Source organism: Dipodomys ordii, unplaced genomic scaffold, assembly GCF_000151885.1.
Source record: "Dipodomys ordii isolate 6190 unplaced genomic scaffold, Dord_2.0 Scaffold150, whole genome shotgun sequence".
NCBI lineage: Eukaryota > Metazoa > Chordata > Mammalia > Rodentia > Heteromyidae > Dipodomys > Dipodomys ordii.
The window spans coordinates 4,455,275-4,483,249 of record NW_012267366.1 but is presented as its reverse complement, the minus strand read 5'-3'; the positions used below and the strand labels follow the sequence as shown (position 1 = coordinate 4,483,249).

The following is a 27,975-nucleotide window of genomic DNA, read 5'->3' as shown; positions in this document are numbered from 1 at the left end:
ATGATGCTTAATCAGTTTCACCAATTTTCCTATCCATTTGGCTGCAATCCACACCCCCCTCCCCAGTCTCAGCTCTCTGCCTCCTGATTAGCTAGGATTACAGGTGTGAGCCATGGGCGACTGGCATACTTCTTTCTTTAAAGCAACTTTTATTGGTCTCAGAGGTCATACGACATATCCGTGCAAATGGATGTGCACTCACTGCCCTCTCTCCAGGTATGTAGTCATATGTATGTATGTATGTAGGAGTCACAGTGATACACAGCCATTAAAGAATAAAAGTTTTATTTGGATTGGGACTCTCAATGGTTTTACCTCCACGACTTGACTTGCCCGCCCTAATCCCTGCATGGAGATGAGCTCTGGCTCCGGCTCCGGCTCTGGCTCCGGCTCCGGCTCTGGCGATGCTTACAGTGGTGGTGGTTGTGGCTCCGGCGGTGGTTGTGGCTCCGGTGGTGGTTGTGGCTCCTGCGGCTGTGGCTCTGGCTGCTGGGGCTCCGACTACTGTCCCTCTTCCTTCCTCTACTCCCTGAACTGTGCCTACCACGACCCTTGGCCGAGTGTTTGTGAGACTTTTTCCCCCGATGACTACTTCTCTTTCTAGCAGTAGATTCCCCATTTCTCTTGTAGGAATTGTCTTCACTGGGGCTTCTTCTTCTTCTTGACCTGCTATAGTATTCCTCGTGGTGACCCATCTTGTCTCTCCTCTCCAAGTTCTTCCCAAAGGAAGGGCCAGTCTGATCTAGACACAAGAGGTCCCTGTTGGCTTCCCAAAATTCATTGTTGGGGTTTCTGAACACATGAAGAAAGTTGCAGTGTTTTCCTCTTGGACATTGTTGGATCTCAAATAAACCTGCAGAGGCACAAGGAGGAAGCCACAGTTATTGCGTGCTTTGTGGGCTGGGTCCTTTACCCTATTCAGATACCCTATTTCTGATATTTGGAGGGGCTTGCATTATTTATAACCCTGTGTTACTTAAATGGGGCCTATATAGGTTGATGTGATACTTTGGTTCCCAGATTTACAACAACAGTCTTATAAATACTATATATATAAATACTCTTACGAAATGAAAGTGGAAACAAGCCAGGCATGTTAATTAACTAGAATATTGTATCATCAGACTGCAACTGAACAAATGGTGATCACCTGCTCCAGAATTTTACCATGTGCTGATTAAGAAGATTCCGAATTAATAGTAAATGGCCAGGCCTTGGGGTCGCTACCACATGTAGCATGCTCTGATGGCAGGGCAAATGACTGGTCAAAATAGATGGTTTCTAACATTGCTCGATAGGGAATGTTCTCATTACCTTACTCATGTAACTATAACCCCTCTATACAGTATCTTTACAATAAAAAAAAAGTTTCTCATTCACGTACAAACAGACAAAAGGAGGATGCTCTTAGTAGAGGATCTCAAAGGCATACCTCTTCTGAACATTTAAAATACTATTTATCAAAACAAATTTCAGGAAATAGAAAGGTGGGAGGGTGTTTTTTATTTTTGGTGGAGGTGGCAACTTTTTGTTTTTGCTTTTTTGTTTTGTTCTTTTGTCTGGCTTTGAGGGGAGGTCAAGGGAGGGTGCAAAAAGGGAAGAAGAAAGAGTGAACAAATGTAGTCATGGTGTTCAGTAAACACTGTGGAAAATCATCTACACACTTTATGGGCAGGTACAGGAAGGGGAAATTGGGGGAAAGCAACAGAAGGGGTGACATTGTCCAAAAAGAAATGTCCTCATTATCTGACATGAAATGATAACCCCTCTGTGAAACACCTTAATAACAATAAAATTGTATTTTTAAAAAATAGGTGGCCGTACTCACATCTGTAATCCTAGCTACTCAGGAGGCTGAGATCTGGGGATTGTGGTTTGAAACCAGCCCGGGAAGAAAAGTCCATGAAACTCTGAACTCCAGTAAACTACTTAGAAAAAGCCTGAAGTGATTCAAGTGGTAGAGTGCTAGCTTTGAGCAAAAGAAGCTCAGGGACAGCGCCTAGGTGCTTAGTTCAAGCCCCAGGACTAGCACAAAAAAAAAGATGGTTTCTGATAGGTGAGGAATTTGTTTTCTTTCCACTTTAAGAGGAAATTGTTTCTACTTAAAGAGAAAAGTGATAATAAACACTGACCAAATGCCTTGAATTTGCCAAGTGCTTTATTACAAAAGACTTCCTAATTAAATTAATTTGAATATGGAACCATCATAATGAATCCCTTTGTACAATTAATATATACTTAAAATTAAAAACTATTTGATGATGTTAAAAAATCCTCGATTTGAACTCTTTAAAACTCTTTTGGAGATATTAGACTTTATTTCTATTTTAAGTTGTAAATTCCGCAAATACGTAAAATGGTTCAGTAGCACACTATATCCAGAAATTAACTCAAACTGGATCACAGAAACTTAAATATGAAAAATAAAATGAAGAAAACACATAGTAAGTCTTAGTGACCTTGAGGTAAGCAAAAGGGTCCTAGCTAGATAGGACCCTAAAAAGCACAAATCTAAAGGCAAGAAAAATAAAGTTAGACTTAAAAAATACTACTCCTTTTAAACACAAAGTAAAAAGACAACCTATGGAACGGGTGAAAACATTTGTAGATCACATTTGTGATTGGTCCTGTGTGCGCAATATAGCAAGAACTTTTTTGACTTGGTAATATAATGGCAAATATCCTAATTAAAAATGGGCCTGGGACTCCTCTTTAGCTCCTTCTCCTAATATAGACTTTCTGCTACTTTTCTTTTTCACTGCCTTTCTTTTGCTTTCAAATGAACTGACCCTGTTTATTTAAAAAAAAAATAAATAGACCCACGATTAAACCACAGATATCTCTCCAAGGATACAAATGGTCAGTAATGAGCACATATCACTAGTCACTGAGAAAACAACAAAGCTATTATCTCTTTTAAAGACTACTTTGGCAATGTCAAAGCCACAGTCAGAAGCACCTCACTAAAATTACACTGCAATCTCAGGAACTGGCAAAAGCAACTTCCTTAATGGAGAAAACAATTTCATCTCCTCTATCCCCACTCCTAAAACTTACCACATATTTCAAAAACCAGGAATTCCAAAATCCTCCCCACTTCATAAATGGCTGATTAACAATTGACTGGTTGGTTGATTGAAACAGGATCTCATTACGTAATCCTTCCTGGCCCCAAACTCATTATCATCCTGCCTTAGCCTCCCATGAAGTTTTGTTGTATTTTGGGGGTTTTGTTTTTGTTTTGGTGCTGATCCTGGCGCTTGAACTTGGGGCACCTGGGCTTTGTTCCTGAGCTTTTGTGCTCAAACTAACACACTACCACTTTGTGCCACATCTGCACTTTGGGCTTTTTTATTTTCTCTTGGTAGTTAATTGGAAAAAAAGAGTCTGGAGGACTTTCCTGCCGGGACTGGCTTTGAAATGTGAGCCTCAGATCTCAGCCTTCTGAGTAGCTAGGATTATAAGCACAGGCCTCTAAGCCCGGCCCATGAAATTTTTAAATGACAATATTTATTAAAACAAAGCTGCTAAAGTCTCCTACTTTATAATTTTAGGCACATAGCCCTGGACTGAGGATCAGAAAACTGAAATTCTAGCCCCAACTCTGTCATTGATACATTGCGCTAAAGTAACCTCTAAAGTCTGTTCCAAATGCAAATGGCTGCATCCGTTGTATTTATAACATCTCTGCTCATCTACTGTGAGAGACGAGGTAGGCTTCATCCCTTCCCCTCAAAGAATAGATCTTTATATAGTGGGACAAAAATCATATAGTCTTTTACCACAAATGGCCATTTTCCACCGGGTGACTGGGCAGAATTCACACTGAAGCTGTCTTCCTGCATACCATCGGCCATTAAACAAGGCAAGTGCTGATTGGCATTCTTCTTCCCTTTAAACCAAAAACCAAAGGATGTGCTTTAGAATAATTCTAATAGGCAGGTGAAACCCATTATTAATTAACCATTTTATTAAGTTATTATTGGACCAGCGAGTTCACAGTTTTTATACTGCCTCAGGAGTCATCCTAACTAGAGCATTCAGCCTCCTGCAGCTCACAATTTTCAGGAACCTTTCTTATTAACCCTGTGAGTGATTTTTTTCTTTTTGTCCTGTCAGTCATGGGGCTTGAACTCAGGGCCTGAGCCCTGTCCCTAAGCTCTTTTGCTCAAGGCTAAGCGCTTTGCCACTTTGAACCACAGCTCCACTTCCGGTTTTTGAGTGGTCAATTGAAGCTGAGTCTTATGGGTACTTTTTTACATAGGCTGGCTTTGAACTATGATCCTCAGATCTCAGCTTCCTGAGTAGCTAGGACTGCAGGCGTGAGCCACCAGCACCAGGCCCTGTAAGAGGTTTTGATGCATGGAAATTGGCTTCAGTCAAAGCCTCTTAAACCGAAAGGCTGTACCATTGAAACTGCAGAAGTGTTTCCTGTTGTTAGAGCTTATGCTTTCTCAACTAACACTGCTGTTATTTTCATTCCAGTGGTTAACTGAATCAATTCGCCAGGGTGTTGCCTAGGCAAATGGCAAGACAAGCAGAAAAAATACAGCAACTACTCTCTTATATGACCAGATACATACTGACTGTTTGGGGCTTTGTTGGCTTTTTAATATTTGTATTTTATACTCTCTATCCTAGTCATCTTTTTTCAGTTTGAATTTTCATTGTTATAATATATAACAATAGCCAGGCACTGATGGCTCCTGCCTGTAATCCTAGCTGCTCAGAAGGCTGAGATCTGAGAATCACAGTTCAAAGCCAGCCCAGGCAGGAAGGCTGTGTGATGCTTATCGCCAATTAACCACCAGGAAACCAGAAGTGGAGCTGTGGCTCAAAGTGGTAGAGCACTAGCTTTAAGGGAGTTTAGGGACAGCACCCAGGCCCTGAGTTCAAGCCCCAACCACTGAAAAAAATTAATAAATAATTTTTAATATATATAATATACTGTAAAAGATTCAAAATCTTTAATTATACAAAGAAAAAAATCAACCGTATTATTTTTCAAATGCTTCCCATCAGCTCTGAATAGTTACATTTTGGAAGATGCCGTGCATATAAAGGCTAGATATCCAGTGAGAAAGTCTCCGACATCAACAGAATCAAACTATCTTACTATGACAAAACACGAAGACAGGCACATCCAAAATACTTACGTCTGGTACTGAACATATACATTGCCTCTCAGATGAGGTTCCATGTTGCAGCTAACCTATGGGAACAATGAGGAATGTGATCATGAGAAATTAAAGAAAACATCTTGTCATCAGATGTACTTTGTCCAGGCTAACATTTCTAAAAGTAGTTAGGGATCCAATTTCAAAACAGATACTATTGCAACTCTATCAACTGTATAAGGCATAATTGTTCCACTTATCTGATCCCGATTGATCTAGGTCTGGTTTGCTTTTTCCATAAATATGAAATGTTTCTTTCACACATGCATAAGAGTATAGAGACCATTCAACAATTCAGAGATGTACTACCCAGACTTAACACTTGACACTTTTTCAAAGTTGATTGAAAGTGTTGGAAGAAGTAAAACATTAGAGGCCCGACTGAAATCCTCCCATCATATTCTCTTTCCTCCATAACTTAAATAAGCACTAAAGAGAGTCTGGGTATGGCTTTCACAATGCAGACATAAACATATATATACACGCATAGATCTACAGACACAACTATACGTATATAGATATACAGGCATATATACATCTATATGCATGCCAGAAGATATGTATCACACAAGTATATATTATGCAACATGGTATACACACTTATGTATATGTATGCAAAGGAACATGTATATGCATTGATAACATATAGTACTGCTTAGCGAGTTTTTAAATCTTATATAAAAGTCATCCTGTATTTTTCTAAGACATAATAATGCAAACTTAAGGACTTAACTCCTGCCTACTAGAAACATCAAATAATCACATTTATGCATCTACTCTTCTAGTGATGGCTACTCAAGGTACTTCCAATTTTTCGTCCATGAACAGTACTGCGGTGATATTCTAGAATGCCTCTCTATGGGTCTCAGGACCTCTCTCATCTGCATAACCAGGAACATGATGATTTGTGGGTTTCCATGACTACACGGTGCCAAACCACTTTCTGGAGTGACTTATGCTAACACACACCCTTTACCTACTCTTGATTACCACACTGTATAACTGCTTAGCAGGTAGGTGTGAATAGCTCATTATCACATATACTGTCTCTATTACTAGTAAGGTTGACCATTTCATCATGTGTCTTCAAAAATGACAACTTTGATATATTTTTATGATACTATATATGAAAAGATCCCCCAAAATTCGTTAAAACAATCGTTAAAACAAATCTATAAGTTTATACATTTGTTTCAGAGTACTGTTATTACAAGCATCCAAAAGGGACAGTTTGCAACATCATCCTTCAAATGAAGAATTTCTTGAAGAACCTCAAAAGTCCATGTCAACTGTGTCAGGAAGCTTAAAAATACCATTTAATCCAGATTCCTCAAGGATCTATTATTAGTTTTTGATCATTGATTTGATGTTCTGAAATTTACTGCCAACATGTTTAGAATAAACTCAGCCATCTTACCAGGTTTCTAATCAAAAGGGGAAAAAATAGAGTTAGTGTCTGTTAGCTCCTTCCAGTAATATGTGATTTTCCATTAACCAGTTGGAAGTTCATTTTTTTCATATTTTAATATATTTTCATTTAATTTGGATGTGGAGGTTATGGCTCAAGTGGTAGAGCAAAAAAGTGTGAAACCTTGAGTTCAAGCCCCACTACCAGCATACACACAAAACTAAGTAACTAATTTTTATTTAATTTTATTTCTTTGGTGGTGGTAGAAATGAAACCCACAGCCTTGTGTATGGTAAGTAATCTACCCCTGAACTACATCCTAGATGTTAGTCGATCCTGAAAGCAACACCACTGCTGTATGCTCCACACAGTATGCTTCATAGGAAACACTGGCGTTAATTAGGTCAATCTCACTCTGCGTGGTAAAGTGACATAGCTGAGAGCACAAGGCGAGTCAAAGCACATTGCTTCCGTGGCCAGTGCTTGCTTCAGTGTGCTATCGTATAGGCATGAGCATATACTTCCGTTTTAGTGGTTACTGCTTGTGCTGAGCAAAGTGAAGGCAGGGAAGGGCATGCAACAGGAATAAAGGTTAAAGGGGAAAATCATTTAAAGAATGTCTTAAAATCTTCAAAGTAGTTACTGGAAGTATAGCCTTCAGAGGTCTTTCCTCTCATTTCCTGTTTGGAGGGGAGGAAATGTTTCTCCCTTTTTTGCCCCCATTTCCCCTTACTTTATCTTGACATACTAAATCCCTGCTAAAACTTTGGAACAAAAAAGCAGCCTTGAAAAATTCAGGAATCTCTCTGTCACTTGACTGTTCCAACTCTCTACTGTCATTTCCTACAGCAGAGATGAAAAATCCAAAGTGTCGGATATTTTCCTTGCCCTAACATGAGTCATTCCATTTCAGATCTGACCAAATGATGGACAGGGAAGGGGTCTTTCTGTATTACAGTTTAACGAATGGGTTCCAGAAGCAAGGATCACATCTAGCCTTACCCTCCTTGCTTTGAGGAATATTTTTAAATAATTATGTTATTTGAATGCCTCTTTTTTTTCCCTTAGTATGTTATCCCAAACCATGGTTTGAGAACATTATCTTCAGTATGGATAGCAGACGATGAGTAAAAATATTAAAAAAAAAAAGAAAAAGAAAAAAGTAATCAAGTTTTCTACGTTTTATGTAGCTCCAAAAGAAAGCATGCACCTTGAGCAGGAGGTACAAACAGACCCCCCTCAGCACAGTGGGCTAAAATGCTCAGTGAGTGGAGCTGAGTCACAGAGTGTGTTCACACAGTTCTAGGTCAGGTGCCCACACAGGAAGGATGGGGCATGCTGTCCTCATGGGGAGAGGGGGTGTCTAAGTGAAGCCTTGCATGGCTGCATACAGACGACCTGATACAGAGAATTCAAATGCCACAAAGAGCTATAGTCCAAAGTTATTCAAGAAATGAAGGGTCCTTTGCAACCCTGCCCCTAGTGTTCAGAAAACTAGCATGCTGATACATGCTTTCACATGCTTTCATGTGGTAACGCTATAGCATCACTCAGAGTGGGGACGGAAAGGGAGAAAGAAATGAAGGGACACTGATTGGCCAAAGTACCTGCATGCCTGACCTGGGACCAGGCACTTACTAGCACACAGCTCCACCCAGGTGACAAGCACGAGCCCCAGCTTGCTGGCGCATGGAGAACTTGAGGGTGAAGTGCACCAGTCCCCTCCTCACGCCCATGCCCACCTTGAACTGAATCACTTTCCCCACGTTCCTAAACTCAGGCAACACATCATCATAGAAGTCTAGGAACTGCTGGTAGATTTCCTCTTCGCTGTATTCCAGGCTTGCGTCAGTGTCATAGTCATCCCTCCTGCACTGCTCCATTCCAAACGTTGTAAACATGCTTTTAATAAGAAGGGTGGGACTCGATGTGGGGAAGTTATGTTTACGTGAACACCTATATATGAAAAAAAAATCAAGTCCATTAGTCCAATACTTAAAAAGCGAACCTAAAAATGTTGCCTTAGAACTTTAAGAGACAGACTCAGCTACGGTTATTGTTGTTGTTGTTGTTTTACTTAACTGTATGGTAAGAAATGCTACTCAGGTGCCATGCTTCAGCAGTCTTAGAATTCTTCTAAGACTAAGATAGGAGCTTTCCATTTAAATGTACGATTAAGAATGATTTCCAAGTTCTGTGTCATTCAGGTACCTCTAAGTGAAGTTCGGAAAGACTTCTATATGCTGAATGGTAGGGGAAAAGAAGACATTGGGGTGACAAATTATGACACACACATGAAATGCCAATGGGGGTCTCAAGAGGAACACGAGAAGAATGTACTCCTGGTTTTATACAATCTTCATTTAATTTAAATACTTAGAGAACAACAATTTCTCATTAATGAAGTATTATAATCTCACTTATGTACAGAGGAGGATATAGAGTTTTATAGTTTTTATGCGTTTTTTTTTTTTACCTTTATTCCCTCTGAGCCTGGTTGTGCTACAGCCCTACTTTGCAGAGAAGGAAATGGAACCTTGAAATTGTACATCTACTCAATCCATAGACCCCTGGTAGATCTGAGTTAACCTAAAATCTGATGCCTGGTCATTACAGTACAATGACTTTAACTGAATTTCTATTTCATGAAGGTTTCTAACAACTGTAAAGAACTTTTTTCTCACAGTTTAGACAGGACTAAGGCTTACACTGACCAGGCTGTGCCCAAGTAATGATTTCTAATTCTTTATATGAGTTTATTTTCTTACTTATTCCCTTCTCCTAATATTTAGTCCCAGTTCTAAAGAAGCAAAAATTTTCCTGGTTAGGATCTTAGTTGAAAATCTGTAAAAGAAATCAGGAGCTGGTGATTCACATCTATAATCCTAGCTACTCAGGAGGCTCAGGGTTTAAGGCCAGCCTGAGCAAATTTGTAAGATCCCCATCCCAACCAATAGCTAGGTGAGATGGCACATGCCTGCCACCCCAGCTTGCAGGAAGCATAAACATGAGAATGACAGTCCAGACAAAAAGTTAAGACCTGACCTCAAAAATAATGAGAGCAAAAGGGCTGGAGGCCTAACTAGAGCAGTAGATTACCTATCTATTAAGGGTAAAGAAGTCAAACCCCAATGCAGCCAAAAATAAGTAAAATGATTTTTTTAAGAAAAAAAAACAACTTAGGAAGAAAGAAAGTTAAAGAATATGGCAAGTACTGGAGGGGGGGAAAAAACAACAATGGCTCGAAAGTGACCAAATGTTTACTCACACTCAGTTTCTAGGTCTGAAATGGAATACATCTATGTACCTCTACAGAAGGCGCAGCACATTAAAGTGAATTTTTCTATTTCCAAATGACCTTCTGGATAACTGAATTACAGACCTTGTAATTACACTCACTTCCTAAAGTATTATTGTTGAAAAAATAAAGAAAAAAGGATTCAACCTGGTAACGATGTCAGCTTGTAAGGATGGAAGCACATACACAATTAAACAAGGAACCAATTTAACAAGGTTAAGAATCTGTTCACAGGATACTTAGATCTGAATAAACTTGGCTCTAGTTCCCATTTATGAGCATTCCTAAGACCTGAAGAGCGCCAACGTCCCTCTCTGGGGAATAATCTTCACTTGGCTTGGAGACTAAGTAGAGTCTTTGCAATCACAAGGCCAGCCCCATGGTTGTGTGAAAAAGTCAGCTAATAGAAATGAGTATGTTAAAAAGGTCATGTACAGCTATGGTTCCGAGCTTGTGTGCTTCTTAGAATTAGCTGGGAATAGTGACTTTTCTCTGGTCATGGGATCAGACCTCATGGGATAGGGAACTCACGTTGTCTAAGGAACTCTTCACTTGGTCCTGATGGGTCAGCCATGTTTGGCAATCAGTGATTTAGGACACACTAGTTACCCATCACTCTGATGGGACTTCCAGTCAAAATGTCACAAGAAAACACATCATTGAACATTACTTAATCCAAATACATTAAGAAATGTCAAGGGAATCCAAATGACCCTTCAGGTACAAGGTATTATTCTTCCCCAGTACTCTTCCCTTGGAACTCTGGCTGCTTCCTGCTATGCCTCCTCCCTCAAGGTCAAGTTGTCGCTCGACTCTGCCTGGATCCCCATTTTGCTCCACTGAGTGTATTCTTCTGTTGTCTCATCTCAAGGGAGCACCTCCCATCCTCACTACCTTTGTTCTCCATAGAATCACTGCTTTCACATTAAAGTTAGGTGGTAATCCTTTATGAAAGATCATTTTAAGGGACATTTGCAAGAAAGTTGCAGATCAATTGTTATAAACCATCTATCAACATTAGGGTTCGTCTTCCTGTGCTTTATCCAAGATACCATGGGAAACACACTTAGAATGAAATACCAGGAAAATCCTTGTCTCTCTAGAGATACCTATCAGTCACTTTTTCTTTTTAATAAGAACTAATATAGTTAATTTTTCCCTAGGAAGCACTAAAATCCTCTATAGTAGATTTAATTCAATTCCAACTTTGCTGATATACATTAGCTTATTTTCTAATTTATATGCATAAACAATGAATTAGGAAGGCTAAACAATTTTGTAAAAAGAAAAATAAATTTGGAAGAATCATAAGAAAAAAAGAGTCAGAAGCATCATACATTTACAATAATTTGCTTTCTCCTCCTTTCCTTGATCTCAATTTTATTTTATTTTATGTAGCCAATCATAAGCTTTTGTTAAATTACTTCTGGAAGCAAGTAAGGTGTGAAGATTTAGAGAAATAAGTTTTGCCTTTCTTCAGTGGTTACTTTCCTTTAGGAGGAAAAAGAAAATATAACTCCCTTCTAAGGTATGGCTCCCCAAAATACCAATTCTACAATTTATTCAATTCTAGAATCGAATTTTGTACTAATTACAAAAACAAACACACAAAGAAAATGCTTAGTTTAAAGAAGTGTTTCTCTGCTTGGTGCAGTGGTTTGAGCCTGAAGGTGGAAGGGAGAGGCAGAGAGGGAGAGAGAAAGGGAGGGAGGGGGAGAGAGGGGGAGGAGGGAGGGAGAGAAGGAAGAGAGGGAGAGAAAGAGAGAAAGAGGAGAAAAAAGTTAAAGGGGAAAGGAAGTATTTCTCTGACATCTGATAAGCCCTGAAGAAAAGGTTATACTATCTGGAGCAAGTCAACAAGGCTCTCTATAGAAAGGAAGTAGACACCAGGCACCACAGAAAGAAAATAGATAGATGCCAGGCACCAGTAGCTCCTGCCTATAATCATAACTACTCAGGAGGCTTGAGATCTGAAGATCCTGGTTGGAAGCCAGGTCAAGTAGGAAAGTCCATGAGTCTCTTATCACCAATTAACCACCAAAAAGCAGGAAGTGGAGCTATACCTCAAGTGGCAGAGCCCTAGCCTTGAACAAAAAAAGCTCAGGGGCAGCACCCAAGCCCTGAGTTCAAGCCCCAGGATCAGCACAAAAAAGGGGACACAGAACAGTGTGCTTGTGTAGAAGGATGGTACTCGACGAAGGATGGTGGTGGATTTCACAGAACTTTGTATTACAATCAATTCATCATTGGAACAATGAAAATTCCTGAATTGCCTTATACTTAGATAGTCATGATGGTGAAAGTTCATATACCTATGAAAACAGTAAGAAATGGTCATCCATTAATTGGACCACTGTCAAATGCCATTCCTTGAAAGAGTGTGTCTGCACATTTGACAAGCCTTTCCACAAGAAATTGCCTGTCAACTGGGTCCTTTAAACCACTGAAGACATCAACCCATCTTTCACTTATGCCTAGCAGGAGAATCTGGAATCTGACCTCTACAAGTCTTAAATTTGGAAGAAGTGCTAGAGACACATCATAAATAAGCATAAAGGATGATACTGTTGGAAAAACCTTAAAAGCAACCTGACTGAACTACCCACACAAATGAGAACTGAAACAGAGTCATGTTTATCTGTGAAAGGTCATCAGCTGAACACCTTTTCTGGTGGGGGACACTGTACATTGATCAGTTCTTATTACTTCTTCCTAAAATGAAGTGTACATTCAGGAAATGCTTCTAAGGTACCAAGGGGAACAAATTTTCCTTTGCCTAGTGACCAGTTCCTCAAAAGCAGGCAATCCCAACATCTTAACAATAACAACAATAAGATAAAAAAAGAATTACATGTTGCACATTAGAGACACCAGAGGACATTTCACACTAAGTCTTCCTAATTATCTGAGATTCTGATTTACATAGTTTGATAATGAGATGATTTTGTTTGATAAGGCAATTTCCTAAAGCCATTCACATTATTCAAATATGGGCTGAGAACTACTGTTTCTGTTGGTGGGGGATGGTGAAGTAGAGTTTGAATTCAGGGCTTTTTGCTTCCTAGGCAAGTGCTTTACCATTTGAGTCACAACCTTGGCTCTTTTTGCTTTAGTTATTTTTTTTTAAGTAGAGTCTCATGCTTCTGCCGGAACTACAATGCCACTATGTCTACTTCCTCAATAGTTGGGATTTCAGACATGCATTACACTCCTGTTTTTTCCTTTTCTTTCTCTTTTTTTGAGGGAAGGAGCAGTTCTGAAGTATGAACATAGGGCCTTTTGCTTCATAGCACTACCACTTGAGCCACACTTCTAGACCCCAAATAATTTTTTTTTAAATGAAGAATGAGGAAATGGTGCTATGGCTCAAGTGGTAGTGCTTGCCTTGAGCTGAAAAGCTCAGGGGCAGCGCCCAGGCCCAGAGTTCAAGCCCCATGACCAACAAAAAAAATACCTAGTCTGTTTGGGCTGAGAATGTGTCTTAGTGGTAAAGTGCTTGCCTAGCATGCATGAAGCCCTGGTTCAATTCCTCAGTACACGTATACAGAAAAAGCCAGAAGTAGTGCTGTGGATCAACTGGTAGAGTGGTGGCCTTGAGCAAAAGAAATTCAGAGACAGTGTTCAGGCCCTGAGTTCAAGCCCCAGGACTGGTTAAAAAAAAAAGAAAAAGAAAAATGGGGGGTGGAGGTATAATTAATAGTACAGTGCCAGCCAAGCAACCAAGCCAAGCGAGTACAAGGCCTTGAGTTTAAGCCACAGTATAAGCAAAAGCAAAAGAAAAAAATATACAAAGAAAAATTTCCAGGCACTGGTGGCTCTTGTCTGTAATCCTTAACTATTTAGTAGGCTAAGACGCAGAAGAGTAAAGTTTGAAGTGAGGTAAGGGAAGTTCATGAGACTCTAGTTCCAATTACCCAGCAAAAGCAGGGCTTAAAGCATGGCTGAAGTGGTAGAGCACCAGCCATGAATAAGCACACTGAGTGACTGGGAGATTCTGAATTCGAATCACAGAACCTGTACAAAACAAAGAAAAACTGTAGGCGCCAATGGCTCCCACTTGTAATCCTATCTACTCAGGAGGCTGAGATCTGAGGATTGTGGTTTGAAGCCAGCCAGGGCAGGAAAGTCCATGAGCCTCTCATCTCCAATAAACTACTCAGAAAAAGCTGGGAGTGATGCTTTGGCTCAAGTGGTAGAATGCTAATCTTGAGTATAAAAAGGCTCAGAGATAGCACCCAGGCCCTGAGTTCAAGCCCCAGGACTAACAAAAACAAGATGAAGGAAAACTCTGTGAAAGCTTTAATTAGAAAAATCCAGAGAATGGGGCTGGGAAGGTGGCTCAGTGGTAGGGCACTTGCCTTGCATGCATGAGGCCCTGGGTTCGATTCCTCAGCACCACATAAGCAAAAAGAAAAAAGCCGGAAGTGGCACTGTGGCTCAAGTGGTAGAGCGCTAGCCTTGAGCTGAAGAGCTGAGGGACAGCGCCCAGGCCCAGAGTTCAGGCCCCACGACTGGACCCCAAAAAAAAGAAAAGAAAAAGCCAGAGAAAATTCATATCTCACTTTATCCTCCTCTCAAGTCTGTATCCCTCCCTCTCCTTCCCTTTCTTTCTTTCTTTCTTTTTCTTTCTTTCTTTCTCTTTCTTTGTCTCTCTCTCTCTTCCTTTTGTTCTTTAGTACTAGGTTTGTACTCAAGACTTGATGCTTGCTTAGCTAGTGCTCTACCACTTGAACTATGTCTCCAACCTTGATTTTTGCTGGTTATTTTGGAGATGAAGTCTAGTGAACCCAGACTTCATGGGATGGCCTTGAACCTGTAGATCTAAGCCTCCTGAGTCATAAGTTTACAGGTGTAAGCCACTGGGCACACAGCCATATTTTCAAGGGAAATAAAATTCATGGCATGGATCATTTATAAATAAACAAAACCTGGAGGATGAAATATAGTTTCTATGAATTACACTGCTCATATCCCTTTTAAGATTAATAACACATTAATATCAGGATTAAATCTTCTCTTTTATGATGAATATGTAGTAATAGTTAGATTTTGCCTCAGAAGGTCACTTACTACTAGGAATTATCTACCTTTGATTTGTTCATGAATTAACCAAATTATAAAAAAAAAACCATGATTTGGTATGGAGTAGGTGTTCAAATATTTGGTAAATGACTAGAGAAATAAACAGATTTCCACACATCTTATTAAAAAGAGGGAGGGGGCAGAGAGCAAGAATGTTTCAGTCTCATTGACAACAGTAACAATGAAAAGATCAGTGGCCACACAGTATTTGTCATGCCTTCACCCATTCCAGTCTCACAGTTCCCTTAGGAAAATAATACTATGCTTCCTCCCCATTTCACCGATGAAGGAGTTAAGATCCAGAGTTTAGGTGACTTTTGCACTCAGCACTGATGCCAATTATTGAACCTAGAAGTGTCTTGAGTCTAAGTGTGCTCTTAAATCTGAGTGTTCATACTGTTTTTCAGGAAGAAACTAACAGGCAAGAAGGTTTTCCTAAAGGTATAGACTGCAAAGAAGACTCTCAGCTAAGGCCACCTAGAGGATAGGCTAGAGAAAACAGAGATGAACAGAGCTGAGGAGATGGAGAAGCAGATGTATTATGATGAACACTGCAAACTGAAACCCATGCCGCATCCAAAAGAGAACTCAAAACCCCTCGCCATTTTGAATCTGACATGAAAAAGGAAAATTAGTTACCGATCTCCAAATCTGCATGCTCCTGTTTTAGTGTAGAATGGACAACTGGCTCGATCTTTCTCCGCTACTCTTAAATCCGTGGGTGGTTCTGGGTTCTGCCAGGTGACAATACTGTCCAACTGTTGAAAATAACCACAACTTTACTGGTGATATAAAAGCCCATGAAAGACTAAGTGATTCCACAATATCCAAATATTTTCAGTCAAAAAGGTTTCATTTTTTTAAACATTGACATTTAAGATATGATAGGCAATCAACACTTCACAAGCAACTTTTCCAGAGATAAAAGCTGTATTTCTCTCTCCCAGTCACTTTCCTTGATCAGCCACCACTACTGCCACCACAGACAGTCACTTCAGTTTCTCTTCTGTCCATCTATTCTGGAAAGAGTCTCAAGACTTATGGAGCTACCACTGTGAAATGGAGATGATACTCTGAATCAAGGAGACATCTGAAGCTAACGGTATGTGATGTGGCTTACAATACTTTAAGGCACTTTAAATAAGTAGTGTGTGGGGTTATTCAATTCCATTTGTTTCTGTTCATCAATAAAGTTTTGTTTTCTGACAAACTGAAGAGGCGCCAACGTGATTCCAGATATTCAGATGTGATCTATGAGGCCTACTACACAACGAACACTATAGTAATTATTGTTCTACTGACACAGTAACTAGTCTTAAGAATTCTTAATGAAAGGTTTTAAAAATACCTCAGTTCCAGCCTGATTCAGCATCTTCTGCATGGCTTCCTACAAATGGGGCAAACATAGGACTAATGAAAACCCAAAAATCAGGTTAAGTCATTTCTGGTTTCTCTGGTTAGAATCTGATGTGGAACAACTAAAATACACACATATACATACATACTCATACACACACACACACACACACACACACAAAAGCTTCAGGTTCTGATGTTCTAAGCACAGATCTTCTGAAAGCTTTCAAAGGATATGTATCTTAGAATTTTTATTCAAATAGAAAATTGAATAGAACACATTACAAAATCTTATAAAAAATCTTATAAAAGCTCAGTAACAATAATATTTGGTATATTTGAACATACATACCATTATCTTGTTTTTTTAAGATATTAACCAACATTATAGAAAAGAATGCTAGGTTAAACATCACAAGTATTTAACAGAAGTCAAAGGATGACATGATCAGTAGAAATTAAGATTTAGGAGAAATTTCAAACTTTCATTAAGGCAAAGGAAGTCTTGCAATGTTCCCATAAAATTTCTACTATTTCACATTTAACGACATTTTAAGTTGTGTTCTACAGAATTCTCTTCTCTACCTCCTCAAATAAATAAATAACTCATGTTTAGCTATTTACTTGATAACTCTATTGGACACAGAAAAGCCCTGGTAACATAACGTATTTCAGAAATCTTTCTTTTCATTCAGTCATTTGTTTATGGTGCTAGGGATCAACCCCAGAGCCCTGCATGTGCTTAGGATGTACTTTGCCACTTAACATTATCTTGGCCCTCAAATAGAACTCATGTTCTCCTCTATGTACCCTTGCCTACAAACTCCTAAACCATGCTGCCATTTGCCCAGCTGTTGAAGCAAAACAACTTTTAAAATATGAGCTTGAAATCCTCTCCCTTTCCTTCTCACTTCTACTCAAATAACCACCTACAGGCCTGTTAACTCAGCCTAGAACACAGCTCAAATGTTTGTCCTTATCTTTTATAAGCTCCACCCTCATCCATACCACCATCATCTCCTATCTAGAGTGGCAGTTTTATAACCTTATTGTAGCTCTAGTGGAAGTAACAATATGAATGGTATAAGGTCACTCTCAGTTTAAAAACCTTTCAATGGGTCCCCATTACACTTAACCAGAAAACCCAAACTTTCTTCAAATCCAAGAGGCCCTTCATAATCTGACCCTTCCTGTCCTCACCTCTTCCAATGCTCCTGTTAGGTACCCAGGCCTTCTTTCCACTGCCAAGTCTTTTCTCCCCAAGATCTATACTCGGGCATCAGCTCAAATATCACATCTTCAGAGGCTTCCTTGATCAAATCACCTAAATAAGGACCCCTCCATTCCCATAACTCTCCTTTATCTCTTTAAAGAACTTAGCATTATCTTATTTGTGTGTGTGTGTGTGTGTGTTGTGAAAGGTACACACACCACTCGTGGGTCTTGTACTCAGAGCCTGGGTACTGCCTCTGAGCTTTTTTGCTCAAGGCCAGTGCCCTACTACTAGAACCATAGCTCCTCTTCCAGATTTTTGGTAATTAACTGGAGATAAGAGTCTCACATACTTTCCTGTTTGGGCTGGCTTTGAACAGCAATTCTCAGATCTCAGCCTTCTGAGTAACTATGATTACAGGTATAAGCCACCAGTGCCCAGTATATCTTACTGTATTTTAAATGATTTGTTTTATCATCTCCCACCAGTACCCTAATACCCACCAGATCTGGAAAAGTAGCTCAATAACAGCAGGACTGTGTTGTTTCTCACTAATCTATCTCCATCTATGAATACAGAGCAGAAACACACACCGCATGTTCCTTTATATGTGCTCAGAAGCTGGTTCATTCCTTAGTGACTCACAAGGTTTCCTTTGAAATAAAAGCATTTAAAAGAAGGCTTAGCTTTCTACTGAGCCTCCCCCTTCAAGACCACTTATGAAGAATATTTTAAGTTAAAATAGGAATTGATTCCTCTCTGTAAAATATGACAAGCTTCAAGTAATTTTTGTGCCCCTAAAAACCTAACAAAGTATGCAAAGGATTTGCATGGGAACAGATGCTTGATACACAACAAAAGTCATGGAGACTGATGCTTCCCATCATGACTAAGATGAAAACAAATGCATTTTTCCCAACAATAAGGCAATTACCCAATTTTATGCTATTCCAATTTAGAAATATTCCAAAATCATACATCCTGATGAATCAACCAGGGAAAGATGATCTGTTTTATCTTTTAAATACATGCACTGGTAAAGAGTAGCAGCAAAACAAACCAAATGAACCTTTTTAAAAGCCTGGAAGATATAGAAGATATACATATACACATTATTTAAAATAACCGACTATCATTTGCCTTTATAGCCCAAGTTAGAAAAGTCAAACTTTAATAACAACACAAGATTTAATTCCACAATATTTGAGTTCCTGATTTCTTTAAATCAAGTAATTCTGATATGTCAAAGCCATTAAATCCCTAATTAAATAAATGTGGAAACTACATAAAATACCATCTATAGGAATCAAGAGAATCAGCAGAATTGCAGAAAAATACTTTCTACAGATAGAAAAGTATAGTGTAAAGTCAGGGCTGACGGCCTGCTTTGTAGAAATGTTTGACTGGAATACAACCATTGCCATACATTTATGTATTATCTAGATCTATGACTGCTTTCTGGTACACTGACAAAGCTGGACATTTGTGAGAGAGGCCACAGAGACACCAAAGCCCAAAGTTCCTATCTTGCTCTTTAAATACAAAAGCTTGCCAATGCCTGGTATAACGGGTAAATTGAGTAAAACTGGAGAAAACTTTGGAGGCACCTGTCACTCCACAGATCCAAAGATGAGTATGGTTATGGTAAGGAAACTCTGATGCATATCTAGACTAAATATAGGACTTTCCAAACAAACAAACAAACAAAGCAAAAAGAAAACAGAAACAAAAACCTCCAACCCTGATATGCCCCCGGCTTCTTCTGCAAACCCATTATACAGCAATGTGCACCCCAAGAAGACACGTGCACCCCAAGAAGACATGTGGTGTGTCTATCCTCCCACGACAGGAATCACCTCTCTTTCTCTCTTCTCCTGAAGTTTCTGTTCCTCCTCCTCTTTCTCTTTTCTCTGCTGTTCTTCCCATTTTTCCTTTAATTTTCTCTTTAAAGGTTAAAAAGAGACAGAGAATAGTTATTTTTCACACTCACTTCTTTTTCTTCTTTTACAATGCTGAAGATCAAACCCAGGGATTTACCTATGCAAGGCAAGCGTTTTACCAATTAGCTATGTCCTTGCCCTCAGACTCTCTTTTTAAAAACATTGAATAAACAGGGAAAATAAATGAAAACTTTAAAAATACTAGTAAAATTCCCATGATAAAAATACAAACCTGTGAAATGATTTGGGCTTCATACCACTTTACTTCTGGAGTCTCCAAAATTTTATTTCACAATGTATCAAGATCTAATATATTTTGTAGCAACAGATGCCCATAAAGTGAGTTTAAGTGTAATGAAGCAAACATATCAGTATCATGGCTTATTATGGGAGGTATAACAAAACAGAAAGTAGGTGAACACTATGTGAGCACTTCCTCTCAAATCTAATTATAATACCATTTGGTGGACATGAAGATAGAATAAGGAACAAATTCTCTGAGGATGAGATTGGAGGATCGTGGTTCGAAGCCAGCCCAGGTAGAAAAGTCTATGAGACTCTTTTCTCCAATAAATCACTCAGAAAAAGCCAGAAGTGGTACAGTGGCTCAAGTGGTATAACGCTAGCCTTGAGCACCAAGAGGCTTAGGGATAGCGCCCAGGCCCTGAGTTCAAATCCCAAGAATGGTACAATGATTATCAGGTTGTTTTTTAAAGTTAAAGATATGTAACTTTTTAAAGCTCACAAATCCATTTTGTTGTTTCTAACATTTTTATCACTGTATATTAATTGTACAAAATAATGGACTTTACAATATACAATCAAACTAACTCAAGTATGGTATGCAGTTTCCCTGGTGTCAGCCTTTTGAACAATTACAGACAGTTTAACAAAAGGAACACCAGAAAGCTAAAGTATGTATTTACTGAGAGGGATATGTGATTAGCAAAGAAAGGGGTGATATTGTCCAAAAAGATTTATACGCACTACCTAACTGATGAAAAGGTAACCCCTCTTTACAACACCTTAATAATAATAAATTATATTTTTAAAAATTGAAACCCTTTTTAAAACTATTTGAATTTTTAAAAGAATTAAAAAATAATGGGCTTCATCGTGATACTTTCATGCATAGATATGATGATATACTTTGGATATGGTGTTATTTTGTTTAGTTACTAATTACTTCACTGGTTATTTGATTAATACTTTACCTCTTGTTCTTCCTGCTGTTTTCTAGCTGCCTCTTCCTTTTCCTTTTTTATTCTGAATTCTTCTTGTGCCTTTTGCTCCCGCAGCAACCACTGCTCATGTAATTTTTGCCTATTAACATAAAAAGCAATCAAGAAGAAGAACTAGGAATTGATCTATACACATACACATTCACATACGCTACACACACACACACACACACACACACAAAGACAGCAAACAAGGTCAAAAATGACTTGCTTTGGGACTGATAAAACATCAGAAAAGATACTCTCTACAAAGCAGTCACATAGTCATATAGGCATAAAAAAACACAAGTGTGTGTGTGTGTGTGTGTGTGTGTATGTGTGTGTGTGAGAGAGAGAGCCTAGGACATGCTAAGCAAACACGCTACCACTGAGGTATATTATATCTCCAACTCTTAAGAATAGCTTGTGAAAAACTATAGTAAATTACAATCACTTATTTCTAATTTCACCAGTGGAAATAGCTATCACAACCTTCACATAAGAAAATGAGTACACCACCTTCCCATTAAGGTGATCACAGTGATATTCATTTGTCAATAAGGCAAATGACAAGCTTCAAAAGAAACTTCACTTTTCACATTTTGAAAGCATTATTCTTCCTATCCTATAGGCTTTTTTGTTTTTCCTCCTACTAGAGTTCAGATCTAGGCAACAATCTATACTTCCCATCCCTTTATACTTTCAGTTTATTTTTCAGATAGGGTCAAAATTTTGCCTAGGGAGAGCCTAGAAGCATAATCCTTCTACTTCCTTTTCTTGGGATTACAGATGTGCACCAGTATTTTTTGTTGTCGTACTTTTGCTACTGGGTCTTAGTATGGAGCCCAGGCTTGTCTAAAAGTCAGTAAGTAGTCCAGTCCAGCTTCAGACTTCTACCCTACCTCAGCCTCCTGATTACAGGTGTGAATCACCAATCCCAAGCTACTTTATGTATTTTAAATGTGGCAATTTCACAACTGCAGTCTATAAATACCCAACATCTTTTGCCAGAAAGCTTTGGATTATTTCTCTATACAGTTAAAATACTCCTATGATTTGTCTTCAAGTATCTAACCATGAGTAAAGGTCTGGGGAGACTAGCATCTTGACTCATTGCTGGCAAGTTGTAAACTGCAAAGCAGAATATTCTTTCTATTGGTCATCTACATTTTTACAGACATCCTTAGAGCCCAACAATTTCATTTCTAGGCATTCTTCTAAGGCTATAATGTTAATTGCCAAGGACATGTAAATATTATATGTAAAATTTTTATGTAACAGTACAAAGCCATTATAACCTGAGAGCAATCAGTAGAAAACAACACATTATGGATAAATAATCAGATTGCTACATCAACACTGAAATATATGTACTATTTGCTTAGTGAGAAAGCAATGTATCAATTGGGTGCTTATGGCTCTGTAATCCTAGCTAGTCAGAAAGACGCGATCTGGAGGACAGTGGCTCAAAGCCAACCCAGATATGTGAAGTGCACTAGACTCCATCAAAGTAGCCAGCAAAAAGCAGGGCTGGAGGCATAGCTCAACTGATTGTATGCCAGCTGAACAAGTACAAAGCCTTGATTTCAAACTCCAGAATCAACAATTTTTTTCCATTTTTCATTACTGTGGAACTTCGTTAATGTACAAATTCTGTTTTTTAACTTTATACTTGAATTATACTTTCGTTTTCCTTTTCGATTGTCACCTATTTGTTGTTCAACATTTACTGGCCTCTTTCTCCTCCTTTCCTTTTCCCTTTCCCTTCAGCAATTTACAGAAAAACTGGTATAAGTATCATCACATTATAGAAGTATATATGCACGGGACATTTATATTCCGTAACAATGGCTAACTTTGGGAGTGCCACATTTACTGAAGATCTTGCAATTTTTTTGTACTCACTAAGTATTTAATTTTCTTTTTTTTCTAGGAAAAAAACTATCAGTCAATTAGCAAAGACTGTGGAAAATACTTCCATTAAAAAAAGATAACATCTGATGTTAGCCTGTCAGCTAGAGACTTAAATAGCTTATAGGAGGTAAGACTTATTTTGAACAAAGTTTTATATAGAAAACCTGTACTAGTTAGTAAAGGCTGATGTTATTTTTTAAGTAAATATATGAATTTGCTTTAAATGTTTCAGTTAGCATTGACCTCTCTTTCTCCAACAGCTTTTCTTCTTCTTCTTCTTCTTCAACAGAAGTATCCTCTTCCTTCTCTTCCTGTGAAATGCCTAGAGGAATTCAAATATATATTAAGCTGAATATTGTAAATCCTTGGTTAATAAATTCAAGAAGAAAGTACAGTCTTTTAATCTTTCTAATAGTAGTGATCCTACTCACCCAAATTTGGTACCACGTGATTAGAAAAAATAACGGGTGTTAGAAGACAATGTACTATTATAGTAACACTCAATTTTCTAGCATTCTGGGTAATGTTTGTCCATCTAATATGTACTACAGTCATAGTTCATAGTATTCATGAAGCACCACTAAGGAAAGAATTGAGTTGGAGTGAGTAGAACTAGACAGGTGATGAATCTTGGATCTACCATTAATTATATACTCTTGAGCAGACCAGGGACTCAGATTCTTCTACTGGATAAATTGCTAAGGGATACTATCTACCTGACTTACCATGACCGTTCTAAAATGACTTTCTGAAATTAAAAAAAATCAACACAATATAAATACCAGCTGCTAAAGGATTTAAAATAGGGAAAGAAAAGAAGAAGAAGGTATTTTATTGTTTAAAAAAGGGTAATTAAAAGATAAAGTGAGCAAAGTAAAATAGCTGAGAACTTCAAAAAGGTGGTTTAAAACTACAGTAGCACCAGTAACATCAGCCTACCTTTGTTTTACCTCTCATCCCCTACACAGACACAAAGTCTTGCTTCTAGTGGAACAGTTTTCAACTACTAAAAGAGAGGTTCTTATACAGTTTGCAGGTAAACACATTGTTCCTTCCATTCTAAATATTCCAAGTGCTGCTAGTAAAATAGTCACCTGGGAATTCCAATAGCACATGAAAATTCTATGCCTATAATTCTCAAGGCTCCTGATTACTACTTGAGGCCAGAGTCTCTGGACTTTTTCCGTGCTACCATCTGCATTTATAACGACATGTAACCGTATAACTAAGTGGGAATTCTATTGTGTTAAGCAATTAGATAACATAAACAAATATTAGGTTCTTTCATATGAAGGCCAAATGATGATTGTACTGTAGTTTAATAGAGGGGAAAAATCTAACCCATAGTGCAACAGTAATAGAGACATTCCAAACTTGCATGTTGTGAAAATCATTAATGCACACTTGCATTGTACTGATATGTAATTCCCTATGGCTTTCTAATTTTAAGTGTGCTATTTCATAATCAAGTAAGAGTTTCAGAACTAGGTTGATACTAAAATAACTAGCTTGATACTATCAATACTAAAATAGTAGTACCTTGAGACAAATAAGGGTCAGTTCTCTGTCTCTCTGTCATTATTGGCGCTTGAACTTGGAGCCTCACATTTGCCTATCAAAATGCTCTATCATTTGAGATACATCCCTGCCCTTTTTTGCTTTATTGTTCAAATCGGGTGTCCTGTGCTTATGCCTTGCTGGCTTTAGACTCCATCCTCAGTACCTGTGCCTGCCACACAGTTGTTTTATTAGTTGAGTAAGTCTTACCTGCTTTTGCGGAGACAACTGTATCCTGATCTCTGCCTCCTGAGTAACTCTGCTGCAAGTACTAGCTTAGAGCGCCATGCCTAACTTAGACTGTCTCATACATTACTAAAGTTTGGGGGAAATCAGTAAAACGTCTAATCTAAACCTTGCATTCCTGTTGCAAAAACAAAACAAACCATGCCACAGTGTACAAGGTGTGGTTAAGTACTGTAATTCATTATGAACACACATAATAATTGTTCACTACTCCTCCCACCCTGTGTTCTTGATACAGATGCAACTATCAGCTTAACAGAGAAACAGCAGCCAGGCAATGCCTCAAATGAAAGAGTTGACTTTCTTCTGACGTCAAGCCATCAATTGTGGACAGGAGTTAAGGGGACCTATTTCCTCCCCCCCGCCCCCCCCCACACACACAGAAAACGGGGTAAGGCGTGGGACTATTACCTGCATCTCTTAATCGGGCGAGTTCCTGCCGACGTTTCTTTCGTTTCTCCTTCTTCAGGACGGCCCTATACTTTTTGTGGCTGCAAGAGTGAAAAGTACACAGAGCAGTGTGAGCGATCGCGCGGGCGGCGCTCCCCGCCTCAGCCCTGTGGGCGCCCCCAGAGAGGAAGGAAATCAATGAGGTGCTCCGCAGGGAAAACCTCGCTTCTCCCAATTTAACTACAACGCCTACCGCCTCGTCCTTCTACCCTCAAATAAAATAGCAGGTCTTCTCCTATCAGCCACCTGTTCCATTCCTCACATTCCTAAGCCGGCGGACGCCTGCGGCGCTGCAGGACACACCCTAGGAGGGCTTAAGGTTCCCGCGGCAGCGGCGGCTGTCTCACTTGGCTCAGTTCCTTGTCCCCCTTTTTCCTTTCTTTCCTCCCAGCTCGTCCTCTCCGTACAGGTTCGACCTGCTCTGTCCTTTGGTCTCACTTGCTCACGCGGGGTTTACCTGAGTTTCCTAAGAAACATCATATCCGGAGACGCCATGATGCCGGTGCTGCTCCGCCTCCCAAAAAAGTGACCGGAAGAGGCGGGATCTCTGAGCCGAGAGGGCGGGCGCAAGCGCACACGCGAGGACTGCCAGGCCTCACCGGGGCGGGGCTCGTCGCAAGCCGTTGATCTGTCAAAAACTCTTAAAAATCCTTTAATCTGTCAAAGCCTTGTCAAAACATTGTCAAAGCCTTCTTCTAGGTCGGAACACTTCAGGAGAACCTTTTACTCCGCCCTAAAGTGATCGAATCTTTTTTTTCACCCCAGTGCTTCCCGAGGGCTTCTGCACTCCGCCTACACCTCCTGCAGGCCACCATTCAATTCCTAAATTTTAGTCCACACACAGCAGCGTGGGAGGGAGGAGTTATTTCTTTGGGACTTTTCCAGGCTCCGCCTCTCTCTATGGCTCCACAAAGCAGCAGCTCAGACAACCGCCTCCCTCCTTTAATTCCAGTTGGCGCACGTAAAAGAACCACACAAAGACACACACACACACACACCCGAGATCATGAGATAACAGAGATTGTATCATCTGTTCCTAAGGAGTTTACAAACGGGATGCACAGAACGCTCAATACACGAACACAGTGTAGGCAGAGATGGAATTTACTTGATATATTCCACCTAGGAATTCTAGCGCTTGAATTGAGGTTTTTCTTTGTGACAGTACTGGTGTTTGAACTGAGAGATTGCTGGACTTTCTGCCCTGATGGAAGTTCTTTTACTTGAGTTACAACTCCCACCCTGCTTTTTGCTGGTTATTTTGGCAATGGGCCTTTTCTATCCAGATTAGCCTTGATCAAATATCCTCTAGATCTCAGCCTCCTAAGTAGCTAGAAGTACAGGCATTTGCCACTGGCCACCAACTTGAGTTTTGAAGGAAAATGGACTTCAACTTGATGGGGAAGGATAGAAAGAAACCTACAGGCAAATCAAAATAAGCAAAGGCATTGAGAAGTAAAACTGGAATGTACTGCACACGGTGAATTTAAAGTGTGTATTGAGAAGGTATCAAGGAATATAGACATAGAGGTGGTCTGAAACTAGGTTGTGAATGGGGACCTGCTGTGCCATGCTATGACACTTTGCTTATGCTTTGTACACAGTGAGAAAACATTGAAAGTTATAGTGACCTATTGTGATATTTATGTTCAAGGTAAATTATTGTAATTTGTCATATAAAGCATTAGGAAATAAAACCGGAATACAGTGTCATAATAATCTAGGTGAAACGTGGTAAGGAATTAACTGAGACAATGAGAGATTGAGAAACTAAAATTAAGCCCTGATAAGTGTGGAGTGTAACACAAGACCAGGAACAAGGCCAAGAAAAACTTGCTAAGGATACATTAGCAACCCCTATGTTTTGAGTGACCGAATACTTTCCTTACCTGAAATTTGTTCCTCTTATCTCTTCTGACTTTTGCTTCAGAACAATAAGAATGTCTTATAGAAAGACAATCCTGATTTTAAAAAGAATACAGACACTCTTCATTTCACTTGATTAATGAATGTGAATCTCCTTCTGTGAGAGTTAGACCTTTATTTGCAACCGTTAACCACTGGATTTATTTTCATGAACAAGCTTTCATTGCTCAAGTTAATTTCATTACTGAAGGAACTCTAAAAACCAGTGCCACTTCCAAACTATAATTGCTATCATTTGAATTCAATACAGAAAGACAGCTTTCTGAACATTTTTAGTAGAAGCTTGGTTTTAGAATGAGAAGCTTTACAATAATCTATATGTGGGACAGTTAGGTGACTTTAAACCAACACAGTCCTTCCCACTTCTAACTTGCACTTCTCAAGAATAACTATGCCAGAAATGCAATGTTCTGGGATAAGGAGGAACTGCCTCAACCAATGGCTCCACTCTTCACTGGAACCAGGATGTAATTTGAAGTTCCATAGGCCCTAACCTAAACAAAGGGGAGGGGAAACTGCCTTCTAGGGCCCCTTGGGTGTGGTAGAATGAGGCATATGCAATCAAGACTCCATTTACCCAGGAAGTTTTTTCGAGCATGGGGTTGGGGGACAGCATATAAATGACCCTAAACTTCTTTTTCTATATGTTTTTATTGCAAAAATACTGCACAGAGGGATTACAGTTACATGAATAAGGTAATGAGTACATTTCCTATGGAGGCTTGTTACCTTCCTCTCCCTCCCCTCTCCTCAACCCCTCCCTCCCCCCTCCAAGTTGTATGTTTTCAACACTATGTTTTCAACATAGTGATACAAGTTGACCCATTGTAACAATGAGATGTACAAGACCATAAACTATTTTTTGTCTTTTGCTGTTTTGCTATAAGTAACACACCTGCTCTGTGTAACCTCTTGCATATTAGTGGGTTCTGTTTTGCCAGACTCAGACAAGTTTGTAACCAGGAAACAATGAACTTGGTCAACACCATGTATCTACCAGGGAAAGAAGAAAGGGGCTGGAAGCCTGCTCTGTTTGGTGATGTCAGCAGATTGTGAACAGAAATTCCTGAGTTGTGGAGGATTGGCTAGTCATTCCTGTTAGTTCTCCTCTAATAAATCCAATGTGGATTTTCTGATGTATATGCTGAAGGATGTCTCTAATTTTGCAAACATCTTCCATGCCAAACA

General features: G+C 39.2%; 1 protein-coding gene across 1 annotated transcript; it reads right to left on the bottom strand.

The window, feature by feature from the left end:
* Positions 1 to 268: 268 nt before the first annotated feature.
* Positions 269 to 25,395, bottom strand: Zrsr2 (zinc finger (CCCH type), RNA-binding motif and serine/arginine rich 2). The gene is made up of 11 exons (XM_013032150.1): positions 25,319 to 25,395; positions 24,823 to 24,902; positions 22,852 to 22,930; positions 20,689 to 20,797; positions 19,391 to 19,477; positions 16,314 to 16,352; positions 15,605 to 15,723; positions 8,328 to 8,541; positions 5,157 to 5,212; positions 3,783 to 3,892; positions 269 to 853 (listed from the first exon to the last, which is right to left on the bottom strand). Exons 1-11 carry the CDS (start codon positions 25,354 to 25,356, stop codon positions 339 to 341), a joined length of 1,446 nt encoding a protein of 481 aa, XP_012887604.1. The 5' UTR covers positions 25,357 to 25,395; the 3' UTR covers positions 269 to 338.
* Between the last annotated feature and the right edge of the window lie 2,580 nt (positions 25,396 to 27,975).